Genomic DNA, 22,778 nt, shown 5'->3' with positions numbered 1-22,778 from the left:
CCCGAAGTGAAGTGGTGTGAAATGGTACGCAGTTCTTCTCGAATGAGACTGAGAGAACAGGGGCGGGTGATGAAAAATGGGCCCATCTATAACACCGTACGCCACCGCGCACCGGAAGGACGCGGCGAGGTCGCAGGTTAAAATCATTAAAGGGAAGATGGATCCTTTTACGACGAGACGGGGGCACAATGTTCAACCGAAATGAGATCCATCTGTCAGCAGGCGTTGGTGGTGGTGGTGGTGGTCGTTAGTTGTCGAAATTTTAAATCCGTGTCAAGTGGATTCGCCATTTCGCACTAATTAGTGTTCATTTACCAACCATCGATATAGAGTTTGAATTTAAAGCTTTTACTAAATGCATGAGGAAAATTTTCCTTACTGATTTAGAAGGGAAAGATTTTTTGCTTTCTTTTCCAAGATAGGGCCAAAACAATTCTTTAGTTCTCGGAAACCCAATCAAGATTACCGACGGTGCTGGCGGAAGCCTTAATTTCGTGTGGGGTTGTACCGTAAAAAGAAAAGAACCACAAACATACGGAAAGTGAACAAAACGAATATAATTTCCCTGCCCCCGACTGACTGGCTTAAATCCAGTGGATGATATCTTAAATGGAAAATCCCAGTGCAATTTCTTTTTTTTTTGTTCCAATGGTTTTCTTTTTATTTTTTATTTTTTTTGTTCAAAAGGGGATATCCTCTCTACTTGCTTGCTTCCCTGGCGAAGTGCACGGGCGGCGGCGGTCACTGTGCGCAATGAAACGTCGTATTTCTCCGCTCTGCGCGACGGGAAATGGATGAACGCAAATGCACTCCGTCGTTGTGCATGCAATTGCCACATTTGCCGTCGCCTGCCAGTTGTACCAACAAAGCACGGTGCCGAGCGTGGGAGGTGGTGTGGCCCACTGCTGTGCCCCATCGGCGTCGCGCCGCAGGCAACGGAAAGGTAAAATTGCAAGAAACGAACCAAATTGTGCATCATTTGTTTGAAAGCATGAAAATGCTCACTTCACGCTGATTTACATAATGTTTTACATTCACGTTTATCGTCGTTGGCAGATTGGCGAAGAAGGAACGTGGTTGGCTTCCTGCTGCTGTTGGCCAGTCGAGTCGTGTCGTGCGGATTGGTTGTCGGTCACGGGTTGGCCGGCAGGCCGGACGGGGGTAGAAGACTAATGCTTTCTTTCGGATGGACACGGCGATGCTGAGATACGATTCTCGACAGAAAGAACTGATAAATTGTCTATTATGTTGATTCCTCAGTGAGGTGGTAAGCGTTGCTTCACTACCCGTGGGCGAACCGAACCATAGGGTGAAACCGATCACCGGTCGATGGCCATGCGTCTCCATCGGCAGTGGAGCTGGCCGGTTAATGGAAACGCTTGCTGGCTTGTCGCATTCATTTCACAAGCGGCCATTAGTTTCGGCAACAAATCACTTCGTTTCCGTGTGTTTTCCTGACAGGCAACCCTAGTCGGGATGCTCTTGACGTAACGCAAAAATAAATCCACCGACGAAGGAAGAATATTCAAATTGTTTCCTGTTTTCTCATTACACTGTAGCTCGTTCAGTTTCATTCGGAATGGAAAACGTAGCAAAAAAAAAAAGAAATGTAGGGAATAACCGCTTGTAGCACATCTGCAATTCCCGTAGCCTCACCATTGCCGCTTGTTTTCACTTTATTTTTTCCTGTTTCTTTGTTTCTCAACGATTACAGATCATCGGAGCGGGACTGTTTGCCTTCACGATCTACATCCGGGCCGAGCCGGGCTTCGACGAGTGGATTGCCCTGCTGGACATCTACCAGTACTACATCGGTGTGTACATCCTGATCGGAGCCGGAGCACTGGTCATGATTTTCTCCTTCCTCGGTTGCTGCAGTGCCTTGATGGAACACTCGGTCGCCCTGTACGCGGTAAGTTTGAATAAGTTCGTATTGAAATCGTTTTGATTCTCGATTGCAATTTCATAAATTTTCTGCCAGGCTGTTTGACCCGAGGACTTGAAATCTGTGCTTCCAAGTTGTAAATAACATTATTTGCAACTGTGCATACGAAAACAAAAATATTCTTTCCACTCTTCGTATTTCTATTCGACACTACACTGCATCCAAATTACTCACTGTTCTGCATAAATAAGAAGTTTCTCTGTACCGACCGACCGACCGACCAACCGGCAGAGGCCAATGGGTCACTCTTTATTTTTTCCCCCGGACCTACTATTTGCCATTGGTTGGAGGATACCGAGAAAATGGTGCTCTTTGAGAAGTAGTAATTAGTGTCGGTTTTATTTACTCCATACTGTTTGGTATGATTCTGTTTTTTTGTTTTCGTTCAACAACATTTGCACCCGAGTCAGGATTCCAGCTGGCTTCGCTCCGCTCCGGTACGGTGCTTGGGTTCGTTTGTTCGGCAGGCTCAGCATTCATGCCTCTACGGTTACGGATTCGACTTCCCTTGTGGAGTTAAATGCCGATAACAATAAATTCGGATAAAAATAAAACCGAAAAGTTTACCACTAAACGATTTGAAGAGCTAGTGCTAAAGCAACTGGTGATCAATTTTCAGTAAAATTATGAAAAATGAATCTTAATTTGACTACCAGAAGCTGTGGAGCTGTTCTCCAGCTTGACTCGGGAACGGTCTGTGCAGAGCAGTGATCAGACCGACCGCTAGTTGATTGCTTCTGCTTGGTCGGTGTGAAAGCAACACTTGGAGCAATTTATAAGGTATGCTTCTGGTTGGGGGAAGATTTTTTTTCTGCACTACGTATAAGAGCCGATATTTGAATAACGGAATCCAGTGCGGCGGAAAATGGTTGCAGTGAAAAGCGAGCAAATGTGTGCGTGATGCAAGAAATTGTGCTCTTTAAGCCGTGATTTTGCGTGCAGGTTTAGCATGAATTTAACATTAATATACATACAGGGTTTTTTTTTAATAAAATGGCCTGAAGCAAAAAAACATGTTTTGGAACTTAGGTTTTGGGTCGTTGCATATGCATTTTTACATCACTATTTCATAAAAAACGATGCGTTAAAAAGTTAAAAAGGGTCCATGCCTAGTGGCTTGACGTAGGACTACAAAAGTAGAGCAATTCGTCTCCCAATGCTAAAGCCGGTGATTTATGTACGAATTTCATATATAGATGCCCAAGATGCGCATTAAAGGATTACGTTCTTACATGTGAGAAATTCATAATTTCAACTCTTTAGCTAATTCAAATGGTGGACCTGAAAAGGTACGTTTGTTAATCTATAATTCTGAAATTTCTGACTTGTTGTTGCCAATCGTTTACTTTCGTCCATCAGATAGGTTATTGATGTGTGGATTAATGTTGGGAATACTGTTTACTGGACAAACGGTAGGATCTGTAATCAAGCAGATGCGCACCATAAAGCAAGCAATGTTTCAAATACAGCCTTTAAAATAATGCCACGAATGTGATTCGAAGCTGCCTGCCCGATGTGTCACCAACGAAAGCCGCTGACCGAATGACGATGCGCAGCAAAAAGCATAGCAGCCACATCGTTCGCAGGCGGATGAGTCGATGGATTCTTCGGTTTGTTGGCGTCTCGCTTGGTGAATTCGGATGTCTTCGTTGCCTTATCCGGGAAAGCAGCAACAGCTGAAGCTCGAAAATTTTCGATCGGATTCCGTAGGGCGTAAATTAAATACAATCATAAGGAAGCTTAACCCATAGCTCATATCGCATACATTTCTGACATCTGTGCTAGGGAAGCACTGATGTGGGAAGGCAAAAAAATAAAAATAATGAAATAATGAATGTTCGTCTAATATTTTCTCAATTATTAAACGTCTGTTAGGGAAACATGTGATATATTGTATTGTAATGGATTTTTTTGAAAAATTTCCAATCGATTGATACCAATATCTCTAGAATCTATTGACGGATGATTGAGTTATAAGCCTGCAAACTATGATCACTTTTCGTTACATGTTCCCTTTTCGTTTTTCTAAAGTGCACTCCCATATAGATAGCATAGAAATCAAAGACGAGGTCCTACGCCACAACAGTGTATATGTTAAAACCGAAATGAAAAATTATATATCAAAAATCGCACATTACAAAACGAAAATCAAAATCTAAAATATAAAATCAAAAGTCAACCGTCAAGAAACACAAATTGAAAACCTAGAGTCAAAATTCAAAAAGCTAATGGGCGTTTTTCAAGTTTATACAAAATGCACGAAAGGTCATAGAGTTATCTGAAATTTTGTATGTCTCCTATCTTCTCAAAAATCTCCATGGGATATTTTCCAAATTTTTCACTTGTTTGTTGTTTCAGCAAACCATTACTCTTAAACTTGGGTCAAAAACTAGCGATTTACTTTGCCCATACGTTTCCCAATTTTGTTCTGGATCGCATTTACATTTTAATGCAAAAATCCTCACCCCACGGTGCTTGATTCATAAGATATGGCGTTAAAATTTTGAAAGAGTTCTAGTAAAATCAAGTCAAATCAAATCAAGGCTAACGTAAAATTTTCGTTACTAAAGGACAAAAAATTCTCGAATATAAAAAAAATTATTTTAAAAACTTTCCATGATTCAGAATATATTTTCACTTCTTTTTCGATAGAGGAACTTCATCACTGTTCTTAACAATTGTTCAGGATGATATTTATTCTGAGTTCAACATATATCAATGTGTAAAATAAGCAATTGACGAAAACATCAAAAAAAAAATCTTGTAGTTTTTTGGGAAAATATAAGACCATGATTGTTTTTTAAATATTACTTTCGTTCCTAAGCTTATTAACTATGCACGTAACATTATAAAATTATATAGGGTAATTGATCTTGAATGGACCTATTTAGCGCTTTTTAACACCACCACTCACACTCCTGCTCAATTTACTCGTCATTTATAAATAATATGTGGTGATGTTACTATTTGTTGGAAAGTACTACCTTTTTTCTACATTATCAGTACTTTAAAAATGTATAATTGATGAAACTTTTATTAAATATATCGTTTTTTGCCAAAGCCTTTTTTTGATCTTGAATGGACCCAACATGATCTTGAATTGGACATATTTTTGATTTTGGATTGGACCTAAATTTGGATTGTCATAGTTTCTTCCATGTAAATGAACAAAGTAATAACAAAGAATTTTTTTTTAATAGTACAACTATGCTAGTGTTATTTATTAATAGGACACAAGGTTGAACAGCTTTTACCTTTCTTATACTCTGTTAGAAAGGTATGAAAGTCGGTTGAAAAATTTGAAATCAGTCACAGTCGCCGAGGGTCTTGTTTTTATGTCAGCCCAACAATTGAACAATGTTTCAGTGACTTGATATGCGTTATGTATGTATCTGTGTGTATCTGTGTGTGACATTTGTATATTGGGAATTTATTATTACCTGTTGTTCAGATATGGTTGAAACGATTTCTACGTCATAAAAAATTATGTCGCCTATTAGTTTCAAAAATTTAAACCATTCATTAAAAATATGTAATATAACTTGTATTAAACGTAGTTTATCAAGTACAGTGGGGTTCGAGTTTTTATTTAGTGACTACATATTTCGAAAGGTCAGACTTTTACTGACGTAGGACTACGTCTTACTGCAAAGTATCTAAAGGTTTGCGACAGCCCCTGTCGAACATTTTGAATATAAAACCGTTGCAATCGTGAAAAATTCGTTAATTAGTGGTAATTATTCAATTTTTGACACATTTATATGCAATTTTTTCAGTTAAAATATGGTCTAAATTTTGCCACGGTTTCAATTTTGGCAACATAGGCGACACGCATTTGTTGTCAAATACGAAATCATACTGTAAATGGTGCTTGAAAAAATTAGTCTTGGTAATTCTACTAGGTTTAAAGGTAAGGTTAGATACTAGGTTTTAATTTTAAATGATAGTCGATGAAGAACTGTACCAGAAAATAGGTGAATCTTCCTCCTTATCTGGTACAGTTGAATATTTTAGATCTCAGGGTCACTCAATTTCGGTGGACAAGGAGGTATTAATTTTGTCACAAGTCAGAGGGGAGAGGTGCTTAAAGAAAACTTTACATCCCCCAAGAAAAAAATCAGATATGGTCAAAATGTTAATCTTTCGAAATAATCAATAAAAAAATTAGGTTTTAAAAAATTGAAAAGGTACTATGCCCCCTTAACAGAAGGCAGTTAGTATCCCTCTTATCTTTTAATCCATCTTATCTTTTAATCAATGATGGTTAAAATTTTTGTAGAATACTGAGAATAAATTAAGTTTATATTGTTTTAAGCATAAAATGACATATGTTAGCTAACTAATTAGGAAGACTTTTTAGTTTCAACACTAGAGGCTACAATGTACAAACACTATGAAGCAACTACGAAAAAGGATGAGTGATAGTTAGTTTTATCAATATAATTAAGTTTTTATTTAGGCTATAAATCAAGCCTACTTTCAATATCCCGTGCTTATAGATTAATTATAAACGGAGATACTATAGTGACAACAAGCAACGACGAGTTCGTTAGTGGTAGGCAATGATAGCTACCGTCAGTGATGTCTCGGAGCGCAAAACTAGGTCCATTCTAAAATCAATACTAGGTCCATTCAAGATCAAAAAAGGGGGTTAAAATTTTTAAGGAATTTGAAGATTTTACTGGTTTTACTGAACTTTTAAATACCTAAATTGAAATTACACATATTTTAGCATCATTTTAAGAGTATTGTTTTATTTCAAACCAGAAGGGTTCCGGGTAGTAACCGTTTGAAAATACTCTATGGTGACTGCCAACACGCTGAAAAACAGCTACTTTTAAATACGCGGCAATAAAGTAGTTTTGGCTATAATTTTAATTTCATTTTAGTATATTTACGTTCAGAAATGATTAAAGATAAACATAAAAGCTAAATACAGTACAAAGACTTGATAATTATACCCTAAAATTCTTATTTAAAAATAGGTCCATTCAAGATCAGAATTCGACTAGGTCCATTTCAAAATCATTTACCCTATAAATTAGTTGAGCCCGAATCTTACGATCCGGAAAATATAAATGTCTGTTCAGAATTCAGAGTTTAATCTTTGTATTAGTTCTTTGAGCTCTTATATTGCATAATATAGCTTTAAAATGTTGTACATAAAAGAGTCATAGCCGGAAACTAAAACAAATTTATGGTTTTTATGGTCGTATTGGATTTTATTTAACTGAATAAAAACATTATCTCGACTGTGCTGATTCTATAGGCGGGAAATATGGATCTTTAGTGTGTGTGCAGGCCAGTCCCGGACATCCCTATATGAATGCGCAGGGCTCAAAATTTGCGTCACAAACAAAATTTTGATCCCGCCTCGTTTCGAGCCCACAACTAACCTTGCCTCGGATAAGGGAGTGTTCATGAAGCGTACGCACCAGCTTAGGTTAAGTGAATATGTATTAGTTTCAGCTTCGTGTGAAGCGTGTGGGGAGCGAGCTGGGATTCTAGTCACTAAAACATGGCTTCCTGTCATAGGAATGTGTGAGTGGCTCTGAACCGTCTATTGTCTGCCGCAAACCGATTCATATGGTCGGACAGAACCGAGTGGCAAAATTCTGACTTCGAGAAAAACACATTCAAAGTTTGCTGCGTTCGAAATCATCCAGAGTTAGAAGGCTGTTTGCAACGTTTATGTAGTCTGATTAGTGTAAAATGTTGCTTAGAAAATTCTTGATCGTTTGCTATCATTAACTCATTTATTAAAATTTTGCGACTTGGTCCGGTATGACTTAACACCGAACATATGATATCGCGACAAGCAATCGAGTTGAGCAGGCGAGTCGAGCAGTCGAATCAAGCAGTTGGGTCGAGCAGTCAAGTCGAACAATCAAGTCGAGCAGTTGAGTCGAGCAGTGGAGTCAAGCGGTCGGGTTGGGCAGTTGAACCGAGCAGTCGAGTAGAGCAGTTTAATCGAGCAGTCAAGTCGAGCAGTTAAATCGAGTAGTCTTGTCGAGCAGTTGAATCGAGCAGTTAAGTCGAGCTGTCGAATCAAACAGTTAAGTCAAGCAGTTGAGTCGAGCAGTCGGGTTGAGTGGCTAAGTCGAGCAGTCTAGTCGAACTGTAGAATCAAACTGTCAGTTGAGTCGAACAATCAAATCGAATAGTCTAGTCGAGCAGTTGAGTCGAGCAGCCGATTAGAATAGTCCAATCGAGTAGTTGAGTCTAGCAGCTCATTCGAGCAGTCGAGTCGAGCAGTTAAGTCGAGTAGTCCAGTCGAGCAGTGGAATCAAGCAGTTGAATCGAGCAGTTGAGTCGAGCAGTCCAGTCGAGCAGTTGAGACGAGCAGTATAGTCGAGCAGTTGAATCATAATGTCCAGTCGAGCAGTCAAATCGAACAGTCCAGTCGAGCAGTTCAATCGTGCAGTTAAGTCGTGCAGTCGAGTCGAGTAGTATGTCAAACCAATGTGTCAAGCAGTCGAATAGAGTAGTTAAGTCGAGTAGTTCATTCGAGCAGTTAAATCGAGCTGTTCAGTCAAGCAGTCAAGTCGATCTGTCCAATCAAGCAGTTGAGTCAAGCAGTCGAATCGAACAGTTCAGTCGAGCAGTTCAGTTAAACAGTCCAGTCGAGCATTTAAATGGAGCAATCTAATCGACCAATCCAGTCGAGCAGTCTAGTTAACCAGTTAGCAATCGAGCAGTCCAGCAGTCGACCAGTGAGGCGACTGAGAATACAACCCATTGCTACGAAAGCATAACGTCCTGTCAGGGGCCTGTTTTTAGTTACCCATAAGCCCCTTATGACGTCCTGTCAGAAACCTGGTTTTCGGTACAGACATAAGCCTCATATATAAATAGATAATTGATAATAATATAAAATTCATTCGGCTGGTTTTGTAAGAGTATTTGCAAAAACGCTTCTTTATTTCGATAACATAAATTAAAATTCGGTTTGGTCTAAAACGCAAAACGTGATTGGAATCAAATCAATATGTTGCTCCGTCTTCGAGTAATCAAGAAAAACAAATTGCGCAAAAAGTGACTTTACTGTACTTAGCTTTACTTTTTTCTTGGGCTAGTTTCTTCTCCAATCGCCTTCATCTACTGTTCTAGTATCCTTGCCAATAGCCCCCATTCAACGCGAGTAAAAGGTGTACCTCGAAGTTGTCGGTTTCTATTCGGTTCTCTGCTGCATATTGCTTATACTGGTCGCTCGTTCGGCATTCTTACTACGTGCCCAGCTCACTGTTGTCTACCGTGCTTCAATCGCTTCAAAATATTCGCATCTCTGTACACTTGGTGAAGCTAGTGATTCAAGAGCCCGTGCTTCACTTCTTCCACCAAGAATTTATCACAGAATCTTACGCTCACTTTCACACCGTCCATGGCCATAGCGGGAGAATTATCATCTATAGAGCACGACTTTCGTACGGATTTGCAGACTACGGGACCTCAAATGTAAGAAAATTATCGTAAAAATCTCTTAACGAATTCTAATTCGTAACTAAAGCTTGATAAAGTGAGCCCAAGTTGATTTTCTATCGTATTAAAGGATAATAACTGACATACATACGATTTTCAGCACAAAATTGTATAACAGTACGAAGCGATTCGGATATTATCGTATACAAATACTTATAAAGTCGTAACGCTTAAAATTATTCCTAGTCTCGTATATCGCCTCAAAAATAGTACGGAGAAGCCCATTTTGCGCATCAAATGCGATTTATCAGCATGTATATCGGTACGTAATGCTGATTTTTATCTTTTATATACATATGAAAATCCGTGCTGGGTCGTCTACAGGTCAGTGGTTAACATCGAAGTCGTCCGCAAGCTTTAGGAGATTTCAATTTCACAAAAGAGTACGATATCTAAACCGTTATTCTGACGCTTTACTCTGAACCACCAAGGGTAGCAAGTATCAACCTAATCGTTTTTGTTGGAAAACCGTGTCCAAGCATAATCCGCCTCAACTCATTTCGTTTAACTGAATTGCATGTCGCCTTGAAGTCTACAAACAAACGGTGAGTCTGCAAATTGAATTCGTAGAATTTCCTCTCGAAAACCATATCCACTAACAAAGAATTTCTGCAACGGACTCAGTCTATGACACAGGATGCGAGAGTGAATTTTGTATGCAAAGTTGAGGAGAATTATACCCAGCTAATCGCTGCATTCGATGCTCTTTTTTGAAAATAGGGCATATGAGACTTTACAATCAATTCGCAAGTAGTTTCTCCACACTCTATACCTCTAGTACAACCTGATGGTTTGCATACTACAGCCGTTTGTTTCCTTTTTCCAAAAAGCTCAACGGGGATGCCGTCCTTGCCAGCTGCGTAGATATTTTCAGCTCTCTAGCTGCTTTTCCCATTTAGCCCAAGTTGGTATGCACAGCATGTCCATCATCGTCAACCATTATCCTGTTTATGTCTACAGCTTCACCTTGTTCACCGTTCAACAGCTCATCGGCAAATGTTGCTTCCAACACCTAGTCATCCCAGATCTTTCGGTAATCAGGTGCTTCTCCTCATCATAGCACATAACACGAATTGGCGCGGTCCAGTTCCTGATTCCGTTAATCGTTTTAAGGCAGTTTTCCGTTTGACAGCTCTTACATCTCGGCATTTTTCTTTGCTCTGGCGAATCACAACATATGAACTCTGACTCGATTTCTCTCCTCAAAAACTCACTGACGCTCTGCGTCAAACCACTCACTGAAAGTGGCCGCAATAGTAGTCCTCAATGCTTCTCGCGCTGTAGTATTGATCGCATTGCTTTTCGAGAGCACTCTGGAGCGACTGCTTCCTCGCTGGTAACCGCCGAATGTTCAACCGTAACTTCCCCATTGGATTCGTGGGACGTTGGGCAACCCTGCATGCATTTTGCTTACTACGAGATAGTAGTCAGGGTGCACATTTGGTCACAGGAAGTCTATGGGATCCGAAAAGTCCAGACAGACCACAACGTGTCCGATCTAACTGCAGGCTCCTTCATTAAGGTGGTTGCCGACATGCTTCCGAATGTTTTGTATGTATGTATGTATGTATGTATGTATGTAGGTGTACCACCATCACTTCAAGGATATACCTATGTATGCAAGAAGAATGACTGTGGAATCGAAATTGTTCACCGAGCAGCTTTCACGTATATGTTGTAAGAAGGGCCAAAAGGGGTTGGGTGGACTCGTAAGCAGAGGCACTTACGCACATTCCACGGGTAGATAAGAATCCCTTCCAACATAAACATCCGGCTACTTGATCAACGAATTCGCCATACAAACTGAACTTGCGTGATGGGGAAAAGGGGAAGGGTGTGTTAAACTCCTATCGGGCCTTTAGGGGGGCCATCTCCCAGGTGATACAGGCAGATCACACACGTCCGTCCTCCAGCCCTCCATTCGTTTAACACCCCTGATTTCTTAAGCAACATATGAACAGGTAAATTAATTTTCAGTCATGTCAAATGAAAAATAATGATCATAATGGTATAAATGAAATTTAATATGATAATAAAATAAGTATATGCAATAATGTATAAAATTTCTTATAAAAAACAGCATACTCTGATGAAGAATCTATTCTACTCCGATTAATCGCTGATCCATATTTCCCAAACATAAGAAATTGTATTGTGTATGTGAAAGCTAGCTGAGATGGCCGTTTTTCAATTAGCATCTATAATATATAAGGTAGGGTACGACATGCTTCCGAATGTTTTGTTGTACAAAATCGATACTAGAGATAGAAATTCCTCTGCTGAAAAGTTTTTTCAAAAATCCGAAAGTAAGGGTCCATCGATAGCTCTTCACCAGATTTTAGGGTATAATTTAAGTTATCTTAAAAAAATCAGTTCAATCGGAGGGGATGGTTTTAAGATAATTGACATCTTATGATATTTATCATGGTTCTGGAAAGTTTTTTCTTATAGTGTAATTTTTTTCTGCATATGCACAACTACAACTTTTCCTCTGACGCCATTTTGATTAAATAAGTAGTTTTCAAGATATGATGTTTTGAAAAAAAGTTTTGAAAAATTACTGATGATGAAAAATTTAAGTTTAGTGGAAAAAGAGGTCTTGCGTGGTATCCAACACATCAGAAAAATCCAATCAAAAATAGTCGAGTCAAAAATGGCCTTTTTTCAGCGTTTTAAGTTGCAATTGCTCTTACCCGAACATCTATAGTGTCTATGCAATGTAAAAACACGTTACACTATTGTGGTAGCACTATGACCCAAATTTATACCATCCGACAAAAATGTCTGGAGTACAACGTGCTCACGCATCACATTTTTATTAACTTCAAAGCTGCATACGATGCAGTCGATCGAGACCGGCAATGGCAGATAATGCACGAACACTATTTTTCGGATAATCTAACGCGACTTATCAAAGCTCATTGGATCGGGTCACCAGTTAGCTTCGGGGTACGGTGCTAGTCTAACAAGCCAATCGTCGAATGTTCGAATCTCGGCTGGAAGGTGCTACTATAGAGTTACCCAAGTAACACACTTTAGGTCCATTTTGTTGAAGCAACCGGCATACGACTGAAATTAGTCATATTTCGGTTACCACAACAATTTTGTAATAACCGGGCTAGTAGGGTAGTAGGATCGTTGCACTAGCTCTGTAATTGTCCTGTACCCTAATAACCGGCTGCGAAGTCTGGCGATAAAGAAGGGTTAAGTTCTCAACAGGACGTTTATACCCATGGCTTTGCTTTTGGATCGGGTGATTTGTTTCGTGCGCATCTCGAGGGCATTATAGAATTAAATTAAAGTTGTTAACATATAACATAGGACTACGTCTTTGTTAACTATACCGGGTAGCACTTTGTGAAAACGAAAATTGAAGTGTACCATTTGAATGAAAGATTTCAAATGCTAATAGCTACTATACTATTGAAAGGATCATAACTGCTAATAAATCTTTGGATAGATAAAGTATCGAGCAATTTTCTAGTAAAAGATTTATAACAATCTTTTATACGCTTAATAGTGAAAGTGTATGTAAAGTTTCAAGGTCAAATTTCCCCATATATTTTCTTCATGATTGCCTTGCTTCACAGGCAAGGACGACAGTTAAACACATCATTTGTTTAGTCTGGTTTCCTTTTACAAAAAAAGTAACAAAACCCCTGTCCCAACAAGTCGAAGACTCTTTACGACGTTTAAACCTACACTAATTTTATATCTGTGCTTGGGAAGTACGCCAGAGTGCAATACCACCCTTTTTGTTCAACCGATTTTATCGTTTGAACATATTACCTAGTCCAATTTGATGTCCTGAAAGTGAAACAGCATAGAAAAGTGCGCGGTTATCCTTTCCTTTTGCCAGATTGCTTCCATGTACTGCAAGAAGCTAAGTAAGCTTAAGTAAGCTAACTTCGTCAACTACCTGCCAGTTTCCCCAGTTTCCTGCATACCAGCCAGTTACTTTAAAGTTGACTAGTGCTACAAGTCTTGCAAAAATTGTCAAAATGCGAAATCATCGCCATCCATTCAATTCGAGAAAATTCAATTCCATCTGCAGTTATTACTTAGTGGCCTTTAAAAAGCCCGATTTGGTTTGAAACATTACTTCAAGCTTGTATGCCATGATAATTATGTGCCTTTTGGGACGGCATATTGGCTAATTCACTCAGCAACAAGCAACAAACAAAGGTCGGTACCTCACGCGTGGTATCTGTAGCGCACCTGCTTGCAGTTGTAGTGAGCCAAGCGGGAGGCAATGGTACTCACAGATACTCATAAATATACACATGCCAGAAATGCAGTTTGCATTAGTCTTTGATCTAATGATCTGACATAAAGTAATACTTCATCGAGTGAAACATGTTATCAATGTAACGTGTATTCTACAACATAGTGCTACATCACCCTTTCGTATAATCGTTTTAGGGCTAGGTACACCTTGTACTTTTTCCTGCACCAATCGACAAAAAATCCTAGAGCTTCTGCAACCGGTCCCAGTCATTTGTAGATCGAATCACTGAATATAATTCAGGTCATATTTATACATCAGCTTGCATACAACTCTAGGTAGTGTAGCAATATTGTTGAAAAATAACACAAACAGAAGAGGTGCCATGTTGCTGCCTTGAGGAACACCCGAGCAGTTGGTAAACTGGTGAAGAAAAAAACAGGAGCGAAACTACATACGTAGAATTTGGCTGCCAAAATAGGAACTGAGTCATTCCGTGAAATTTCGAGATACTCCGAATGATGAATTTTTTGGCAATATTATTTACAGTCTATATGATCGAACGCTGCTTTCAGATCAGTATAGATTACGTCAGTTTAGGCTTTTTGTTCCATGTAGGATATACAGGTATCCTACTAGCAGACTTGTTTTGTTATAAACCAGTTATGGTAACCGAATCATGACTAATTTTAGTTGTAAATAAGTTTCTGCAACCCTAAGTGTGCTACTTGGGTAAACGTGAAATTTCGTCGAAAATTCTAGCAATAGTTCACTTGATTGCATAGTACTTTTAGCTTCGGTTTCATTGAGTTATCATGTTTTGTTTACTCCAGTCTTCCAAATACGTTATTTGCGCTGTCAAAAATTGCGTTCTCGTTTCTATTTTTATACTGTTTATATTCGTGTTTTCCTTATCCGTGTTGTCATGTTTCTCGGTTATTTACTATTTTCGGCATCTTTACTCTTCTGGCAAGTATTTTTCTGTCCTTATTGCAACTGTTTCTAATTTAGATTATATTTTCTCGCAATTTTGGTTTTATGCTCGTGGATATTTTTTGGTTTTTATAGTGTTTTTTTTATTGATTCTAAAAAAATTTCCGTTCGCACGATCATTTCTACTTTTTTTTTCAAAAGTCTATCGGAGACTTTGATTGCAATCGCGACCAGTCAACCCCGCCTGTTTCGGTTTGCCTGACATCCGCAGGCCTTTCATTACGCGATACTGCACTACTTTGCGCGAAACCAGCGAAACCACCAACATGGCCTCAAGAGCTAAACAAAAAAATATCTACAAAATTTATATCTTCCGTGGTTGCATTGCTCCATTTCGCGTAGCATCCAAAAGGAGCAAACTATCGCACGCAACCATCTTTACCGACGGACACCGCATCGTTTAGTAACAGTTTGCAACGCCGCCGCCGCTACAGCCAGCCAGCTGCGTCGCGACGCTACCACTACGCCCGGCCCGAAGAAGAAAGCAGTTGACAACTCCTCACATTGTGCTAGCACTACCTACACCATAGTTGCAGGCCGTGAGTGGGGTGAATGGGTGGAGTAGGTACAATGTTATGAAACGCTCACCCCAGAAGGACTCCCGAAGCCCATAACCAACAGGCATGGCGAGTGCAAGCAAAACTATTATAACTGGTCGTAAATTAACTTTAAATATGGAAATAACATAGCAAGCACTAACGTAATAAATATTTTATAAGTTCCTTGTATTTATAAAAGCAGGTTTTTTTTCTCGACGCCCTTTTTTCGCTCTCTCATTGGACGCACGTGGAGAACGGTTGGTGCAAGACGATGTTAGTGCATATTCGCGTTGACGGCATTAATCGATCTCTTGCACACGCATCAAAATTCCCATATGTAAGTGCGGGTGAAAATCTGCCAAAATGTTTCGCTCTCTTGCGCTCTTTAAGAAATTCCTATTCCGCTTCACCCCTATAACAAACTTTTGGAGGTGGCAGCAGCTTACGTTCGTCAACGCGAATTGTTTGGTCATTCGCACGATAAGGAACAATTTGTTGTACAGTTTATAGGTAGACCCAGCCGGTGGGTGCAAGCTGGCGGACCCAAACAAAGGAATAAAGTTGTTTCGGTTTTGGAATCAGTTCCGCAGTAGTGTGGGTTGACTATAATTTTCTTCAACGTTTGACGCTGACAACTTGTTGACACAAAAAAAAATTTAATGCGGTTTTTGTTTTAGATTTTCTTTCAGTCAGCCGGCCAGCCAGCGCCAGCGTCGTGACATAAATTGATCCGGAAGAAAAAGTGGAAAGAACCGCACTTACCGCTACACTCATATGTCAACTGTAATGCTTTTTTGTTCTGCACAAACTGTTCCTTTTTCTACCGGAAAAGCACCATCACCGGAGTAAGGCAAATCATTCTAACCAATTTTATCTCGTCCAACGTCCGCTCGTGAAGTAACCTTCGATTCGAGTAGATTCCGGGCAGAACCTCGAAAAAGCTTACGTTTTGTTTTTTTTTTCGCTCGTTCGTTCGTTCGTTCGTTCCACTCGTTGTCCATCCGGTTTCTATTGTACACTCGGTCTGTGGCCATTTCTCAAGCTCAACGACGCGAATCCGTACGGAACCGTACATTCACTGGCCGGAAAAAAGCAAGTCGCCCCACCGCATGAGTTTCGCCATTTTTATGGCTTTCCGTGGTCAAATGCTGGACTAATCCGAGCAAATCGGCCACCACCAGCTGCCCGCAAGCAAGGCACATTCAAGGTCGGTAGGTAATGGAATGGATTTGTCTTGGGCAGGAGATTTCCTCAAATCGAGTTTGGATAATAAATACGAGTCAATCAGTATTGAATTCGTGTATTTTAACACTTTCCTTAAGTTGAATTGACAAAATTCACGAACATTTTTAGGATCTAACTCCTCTGCTAAAATATTCGGTTGAATAAAAATAGTTTAAAACTTCCGATAATCTTCTCTTCATACAGCAAAAAAAACCGTGCAAGTCTGTCTGCTGTAAGCAAACTCAGTGCATCTAAATCCGCACTCAAACAAATGAAACAGAAAGGAAAAAACACACGACATACCGGCCAGTGTCCCAAACGGGGTTGGTGAAAATCAGACCCACCGAAAAAAGAGTCTTACAATGTAAACAAAGTTAAGTCCTTCTCCAAACTAGCCCGCATTAAGCTGCTGCTGTCGAATCCCCGTTCCTTTTTATCCCGAAACGTTTTTTTTTTTTGTAACGTTCGTCCCACCCCCAGGACGTTCGAAGAAAATCCGTGTGGAAAGAAGAAAAAAAAACAGACAGAGAGAAAACGCAACTGAAAGAAAGTTTAAATTACTTCGGTGGTGCGAGCGCATCGAACCGGTCAAATCCGCTCGTTAACGGTCGGTGCTGTGCTGAGCTGCATGCAGTACCTACATCCTACTGCGCTCTACTCTACTCGACTCTGCCGGGTGGCCAGGGCTACGGCCACCCAGCGGACATGTAGGTACGTTACAGAACTTCGTCGAACGTCGAACGTTGCAGGAGAAGGGTTTTCTTTCCGGTCTACAACAGCGACCCACAGCGAGTTGCGTGGATTCAAATCAGCAACCGATCCCTAGAGCAGTTCCGGCCATCCGTCGTCGTCGGCGAGGTGGCTGGCTGATCCAATTTGGACGAGTGAATTCCGTTGCTCGTTTCGTTTGAGGGTTGAACGACTTTTCCCATCTTGTATATATACTGGGAGTGTTGAGCTGAGCGTATATGTGAGTGTGTGTATACACAGTTCACGCTTCAGTCTTTATTCACTTAAAAGATGGGCCAAAATGCGCGTGGAATTGGATTGTAGATTCGGTTGGTTGGGTTGCCAAGAAGTTGAAAGATTTTTTTTTCCACCACCAGACGTTCTCGAACTGGTACTGGTATCTGGTACTGGGTGATGGTGGAGCCAGAACCGAGTGTGTGAGTGTGGATCAAAGGTTTCACCCGGAAGCGGAAAGTTTGCTTTGAAGCAGCGCGAGGAAAGACGAGCCCTGCTAAAGCTCGGATCAGAGCGGATGAATTTGAATTTTAAAATTCAGAAAGTAAAGAATGAATAGACGATTGAAGTTTCTGAGCATGATGCGTAAGGATTATGGAAATCAAATTCCTGCTACGAGTGCGGCGGAAATGGATCCGTGATCAAACCCAGCTGAAAAACGTTTCTTTTGACGCTTCAGAATGGGTAATCTACCGTGCTTCCGAATGGTATGAATAAAACTGATAAAATGTAATGCTACGGAAAAGGATTGAGAATTGCGTATACTATTGTGGGTAAACACAATTGAATATTTTGACGAAGGGCTTTACTGTACTGCATCTTAATTATATGTATTGACATTTCGGAGTGGATATTTACATTGAAATTAAACAATTTGAGTGTTAAGAATCATGGCAGACTAAACATTTTGTAAAAATCAGAGCTTTTCGTTTCAGAATTTGCTTCTACAGATTTGCCGCTTAATTTGATACTAATTTTGTGTATAAAAAATCATAAACATATGTAATCCAGTGCCACACGATAGAAACTCCACGCAGTAAAACTCCGCTCCTGTAAAATCACGATTTTAAACTGATATATCCCTAGGTTAGGTATTATTGTGAAACACGCGAATGTGCTAACTCAGTGCGGACTATTTAAAAAAGTTTATGTTACTCAGAACTGATTCAAATGATCAACATTAAAAACCAACGAGCGAACATTTATGAAGACTTTTATGAGGAAAATACAATAAAGAGTGACTAAAATCAAATAGCAGTAATCAAAATAGCAAAATCGAAGCGAAAAGAGCCTGTTACAGTCATTTTAAAATTATGAAAAAAGAAAAAAGAAATACTACTAAATAAATCAAAAACCCGATTTAATCCACCTATTGGTGAACGGAACCTTTGTTATACCATCTCATTTGTCAATTGAGTTAGAATTCGACCTGCCTTCGGAACATAATTCAGCTTTTTGATAACACTATGGTAGTTATCTATACCTATAAAAAAGGATTTCTGTCTGTCTGTCTGTCTGTCCGTAAGTTCCTTATAGAATCGAAAACTACTGAACCAATCGGCGTGAAAATTCGCATGTAGAGGTTTTTGGGGCCAGGAAGGGTTTTAATGATGGTTAAAGACCCCTACCCCCGCTAAGAGGGGGGGGGGGGGCTCCCATACAAATAAAACACAAATTTATGCATGACTCGAGAACTAATCAAGCAAATAGAACAAAATTTGGCTTGTGGGTGTTTTCGGTGACAAGAATTTATTCTATGGTAAATTGAGACCCCTCCCCTCTTTGTAAGGGGAATTATAACTCCTCTCCACTTTAAGAGAGGGAGCTTCCATACAAATTTCCTCATAACTCGAGAATTAATCCAGCAAATGGAACCAAATTTGGCATGTGAAAGTTTTCGAGGGCAAGAATATTTTCTATGGTGAATTGGGACCCCTCCCAACTTTAAGAGGGGGGGCTCCTATACAAACGAAATACAAATTTCCTCATAACTCGAGAACTAATCAAGCAAATAGAACCAAATTTGGCATGTGGATGTTTCTGGAGGTAAAAATATTTTCTATGGTGAATTAGGACCCCTCCCAACTTTAAGAGGGGGTGCTTCTACACAAATTAAATACAAATTTCCTCATAATTCGAGAACTAATCAAGGAAATGGAACCATATTTGGCATGTGGGTGTTTTTGGAGGCAACCATTTTTTCTATGGTGAATTAGGACCCCTTACCTTTTTAAGAGGGGGGGGCTCTCATACAAACGAAATACAAATTTCCTCATAACTCTAGAACTAATCAAGCAAATGGAACCAAATTTGACATGTAAGTGGTTTTAGACATTAGTCAATACAAGACCACAAAAACTATCTATAGTAACACTAGATCATTCAGGACGAGACGGTCACGAGTGTTGCCGGTGACCCGCCGTCGGAAGCGCCGCCCACTGGGGGGCTTGCAAAACTCGAGATTGTGACAAAGATCATCCGAGATTCATGATTTATGTACAACACAGGTTAATTTGTGGCAATACGAAGTTTGTCGGGTCAGCTAGTATACGCATAAATGTCCTATGTCACGTAGCGTTGGTAAAAATAATTTATGAGCCCCGTAGTGCAAATTACGAATTGAAGTTTTTATGTTATTCATGCAGTTGATATTTCATGTCTGGATCCGATAGAACCGCCTTCTTTAAGGACCATTCACATATTACGTAACGCTCTTAGGGGAGCGGGAGTTGGGTAACAACGCATTACACGTCGTAAATCTTATATATAAAAATGGATTTCTGTCTGTCTGTCGTGATGTTCCTTATAGAATCAAAAACTACTGAACCAATCGGCGTGCAAATTTACATGTAGAGGTTTTTGGGGCCAGGAAAGGTTTTAGTGATGGTTAGAAACCCCTCCCCACACTAAGAGGGGGGCTCCCATACAAATGAAACACAAATTTCTGCGTAACTCGAGAACTAATCAAGCAAGTAGAACAAAATTTGGCATGTGGAGGTTTTTGGAGGTAAAAATATTTTCTATCGTGAATTAGGACCCCTCCCCACTCTAAGAGGGGGGGGGGGGGGGCTTCTACACAAATGAAATACAAATTTCCTCATAATTCTAGAACTAATCAAGCAAATGGAACCATATAAAGTGCAAATGGAACCATATTTGGCATGTGGGTGTTTTTGGAGGCAACCATTTTTTCTATGATGAATTAGGACCCCTTACCTTTTTAGGAGGGGGCTCCCATACAAACGAAATACAAATTTTCTCATAACTCTAGAACTAATCAAGCAAATGGAACCAAATTTAGCATGTGGGTATTTTTGTAGGCAAGAATATTTTCTATGGTGAATTAGGACCCCTCCCCACTTGAGGAGGGGGGCTCCTTTACAAATGAAAAACAAATTTCCTCATAACTCGAGAATTAATCAATCAAGTGGAACCAAATTTGGCATGTGGGGCTCTTAGGGGGCAGAAATTTTTTCTATGATGAATTAAGACCCCTCCCCTGTTTAGGAGGGGGGCTCCCGTACGAATGAAATTCAAATTTCCCTGTAACTTGAAAACTGATCAAGCAAATGGAACCAAATTTGGCATGTGAGAGATTTTGGAGTCTTGAATTTATTTTATGATAGAGACCTCTCACCCCTGTGGTAGGGGGATATGGATTCTCATACAAATAAAACAGAAATTTTGGCGAAACTCAAAAACTAATCCAACTCGAGAAATTCGAGACTCTTCCATAAAACATTAGTCATTAACAAGACCACAAAAAGTATCTATAGTTACTCTAGATCATTCAGGACGAGACGGCCGCGAGTGTTGCCGGCGACCCGCCGTCGGAAATGCCGCCCACTGTGGGGAGACAACTCCCCGCAGAAATCACTACTGTCTAGGTTTATTTGTTTTTCTATGTCTACCTGGGTTTCCTGGAACGAGCGACAGCGAGTAAGGAGAGGATCGCGAAATGGTACTTTCCACAAAAAAAGTTTTCCGTTAAATGGTACATTCCGCTTAAGGTTTTTCGCAAAATGATATTCGGCGAAATGTTGTACAATCATGGCGAATATTACTATTCGCTCTCTGGCTATGCAATGAGGGGACAGGGGGAGTTGTATTCTACTTTATTGTGAGGAAAAATTGCAAATTTGTATATTAAACTACCCATTCCTGGTAACTAATAAGCATTAACATAAGCAGCAAATCAGCGTATCTGGCATTTTAAACTGTACGTTGTGGTATATTAGCTTTTTGACTGCATAGGTGTAAATTGGCATCCAAAATTGTATTCAAATTCTTCGTGTCGGTAATTAGCTGTAAGTTAGCATTGTCAGCACTATAAGAAGGTTATCAGTAAAATAGCTGTATATTTTGCTAAAATAACATTTAAGTAGCACATTGGCCTACATTTAAATAGCATTGGTGAGGCGTATTGGTTACATGGGATGCTTTCATAGTTACGTAACTGCCAAAATGAATCATCTCAGGTTGAACTACTCAGAAACTCGAGATTGTGATAAAGATGACCCGAGATTCATGATTTATGTACAACACAGGTTATTTTGTGGCAATACGAAGTTTGTCGGGTCAGCTAGTATACTAATAAATTTGTATAATGTTTCGAAACAAGCAAAAAATGTCTGACTATTATTTGTAATTTGTTGTTTTGAGTTAATAGCGGGATCGCATTCTGAGGTTTGGTTTAGTAGTAGTAGTAGTAGTAGTAGTAGTAGTAGTAGTAGTAGTAGTAGTAGTAGTAGTAGTAGTAGTAGTAGTAGTAGTAGTAGTAGTAGTAGTAGTAGTAGTAGTAGTAGTAGTAGTAGTAGTAGTAGTAGTAGTAGTAGTAGTAGTAGTAGTAGTAGTAGTAGTAGTAGTAGTAGTAGTAGTAGTAGTAGTAGTAGTAGTAGTAGTAGTAGTAGTAGTAGTAGTAGTAGTAGTAGTAGTAGTAGTAGTAGTAGTAGTAGTAGTAGTAGTAGTAGTAGTAGTAGTAGTAGTAGTAGTAGTAGTAGTAGTAGTAGTAGTAGTAGTAGTAGTAGTAGTAGTAGTAGTAGTAGTAGTAGTAGTAGTAGTAGTAGTAGTAGTAGTAGTAGTAGTAGTAGTAGTAGTAGTAGTAGTAGTAGTAGTAGTAGTAGTAGTAGTAGTAGTAGTAGTAGTAGTAGTAGTAGTAGTAGTAGTAGTAGTAGTAGTAGTAGTAGTAGTAGTAGTAGTAGTAGTAGTAGGGGAAAGCCACCATCATTTCAAGGACTTGCCAATGTATGTAGGTAGAATTATAGTAGATCCAAATTTGATTATCAAATGAATTTCACACTCATGCTGTTACAGAAGGCCAAAAGGGATTGGGCGGACCCACAAACAGAGGCACTTGTGCGCATTCCGGGGTCATAAGAGTCGCCTTCTAGCATTAGGATCCTTCCATGTAATAATCAATTTCGCTGTACCAACTGTAACCCACGTGATGATTTGTTTGTTTTGAATTGAGAAGTGCCATATTTGCGTCAGACCTTAAGGATTCAGGTTGGCAATCCACTCCATCATCCAGCCTTCCACATATATGATATTAATAATATGATATTATAATGAAATGTGGTTTATATGGGCAAAATCTAGGCAAAAATAGAACAATCTCACCAGCAGTCCT

General features: G+C 39.7%; 1 protein-coding gene across 1 annotated transcript in view; it reads left to right on the top strand.

Annotated features, from left to right (window-relative positions):
- The window catches only part of LOC128734649 (tetraspanin-2A), a 130,242-nt gene that overhangs the window by 66,708 nt on the left and 40,756 nt on the right, over positions 1 to 22,778 (top strand). Inside the window, exon 2 of the mRNA XM_053828936.1 lies at positions 1,715 to 1,912. Within this exon, the coding sequence (XP_053684911.1) occupies positions 1,715 to 1,912 (198 nt within the window). The remainder of the gene's footprint in view (positions 1 to 1,714; positions 1,913 to 22,778) is intronic.

Source organism: Sabethes cyaneus, chromosome 2, assembly GCF_943734655.1.
Source record: "Sabethes cyaneus chromosome 2, idSabCyanKW18_F2, whole genome shotgun sequence".
Classification (NCBI taxonomy): domain Eukaryota; kingdom Metazoa; phylum Arthropoda; class Insecta; order Diptera; family Culicidae; genus Sabethes; species Sabethes cyaneus.
Note: the sequence above shows the minus strand (reverse complement) of the source record. Positions and strands in the feature narration are given on the sequence as shown.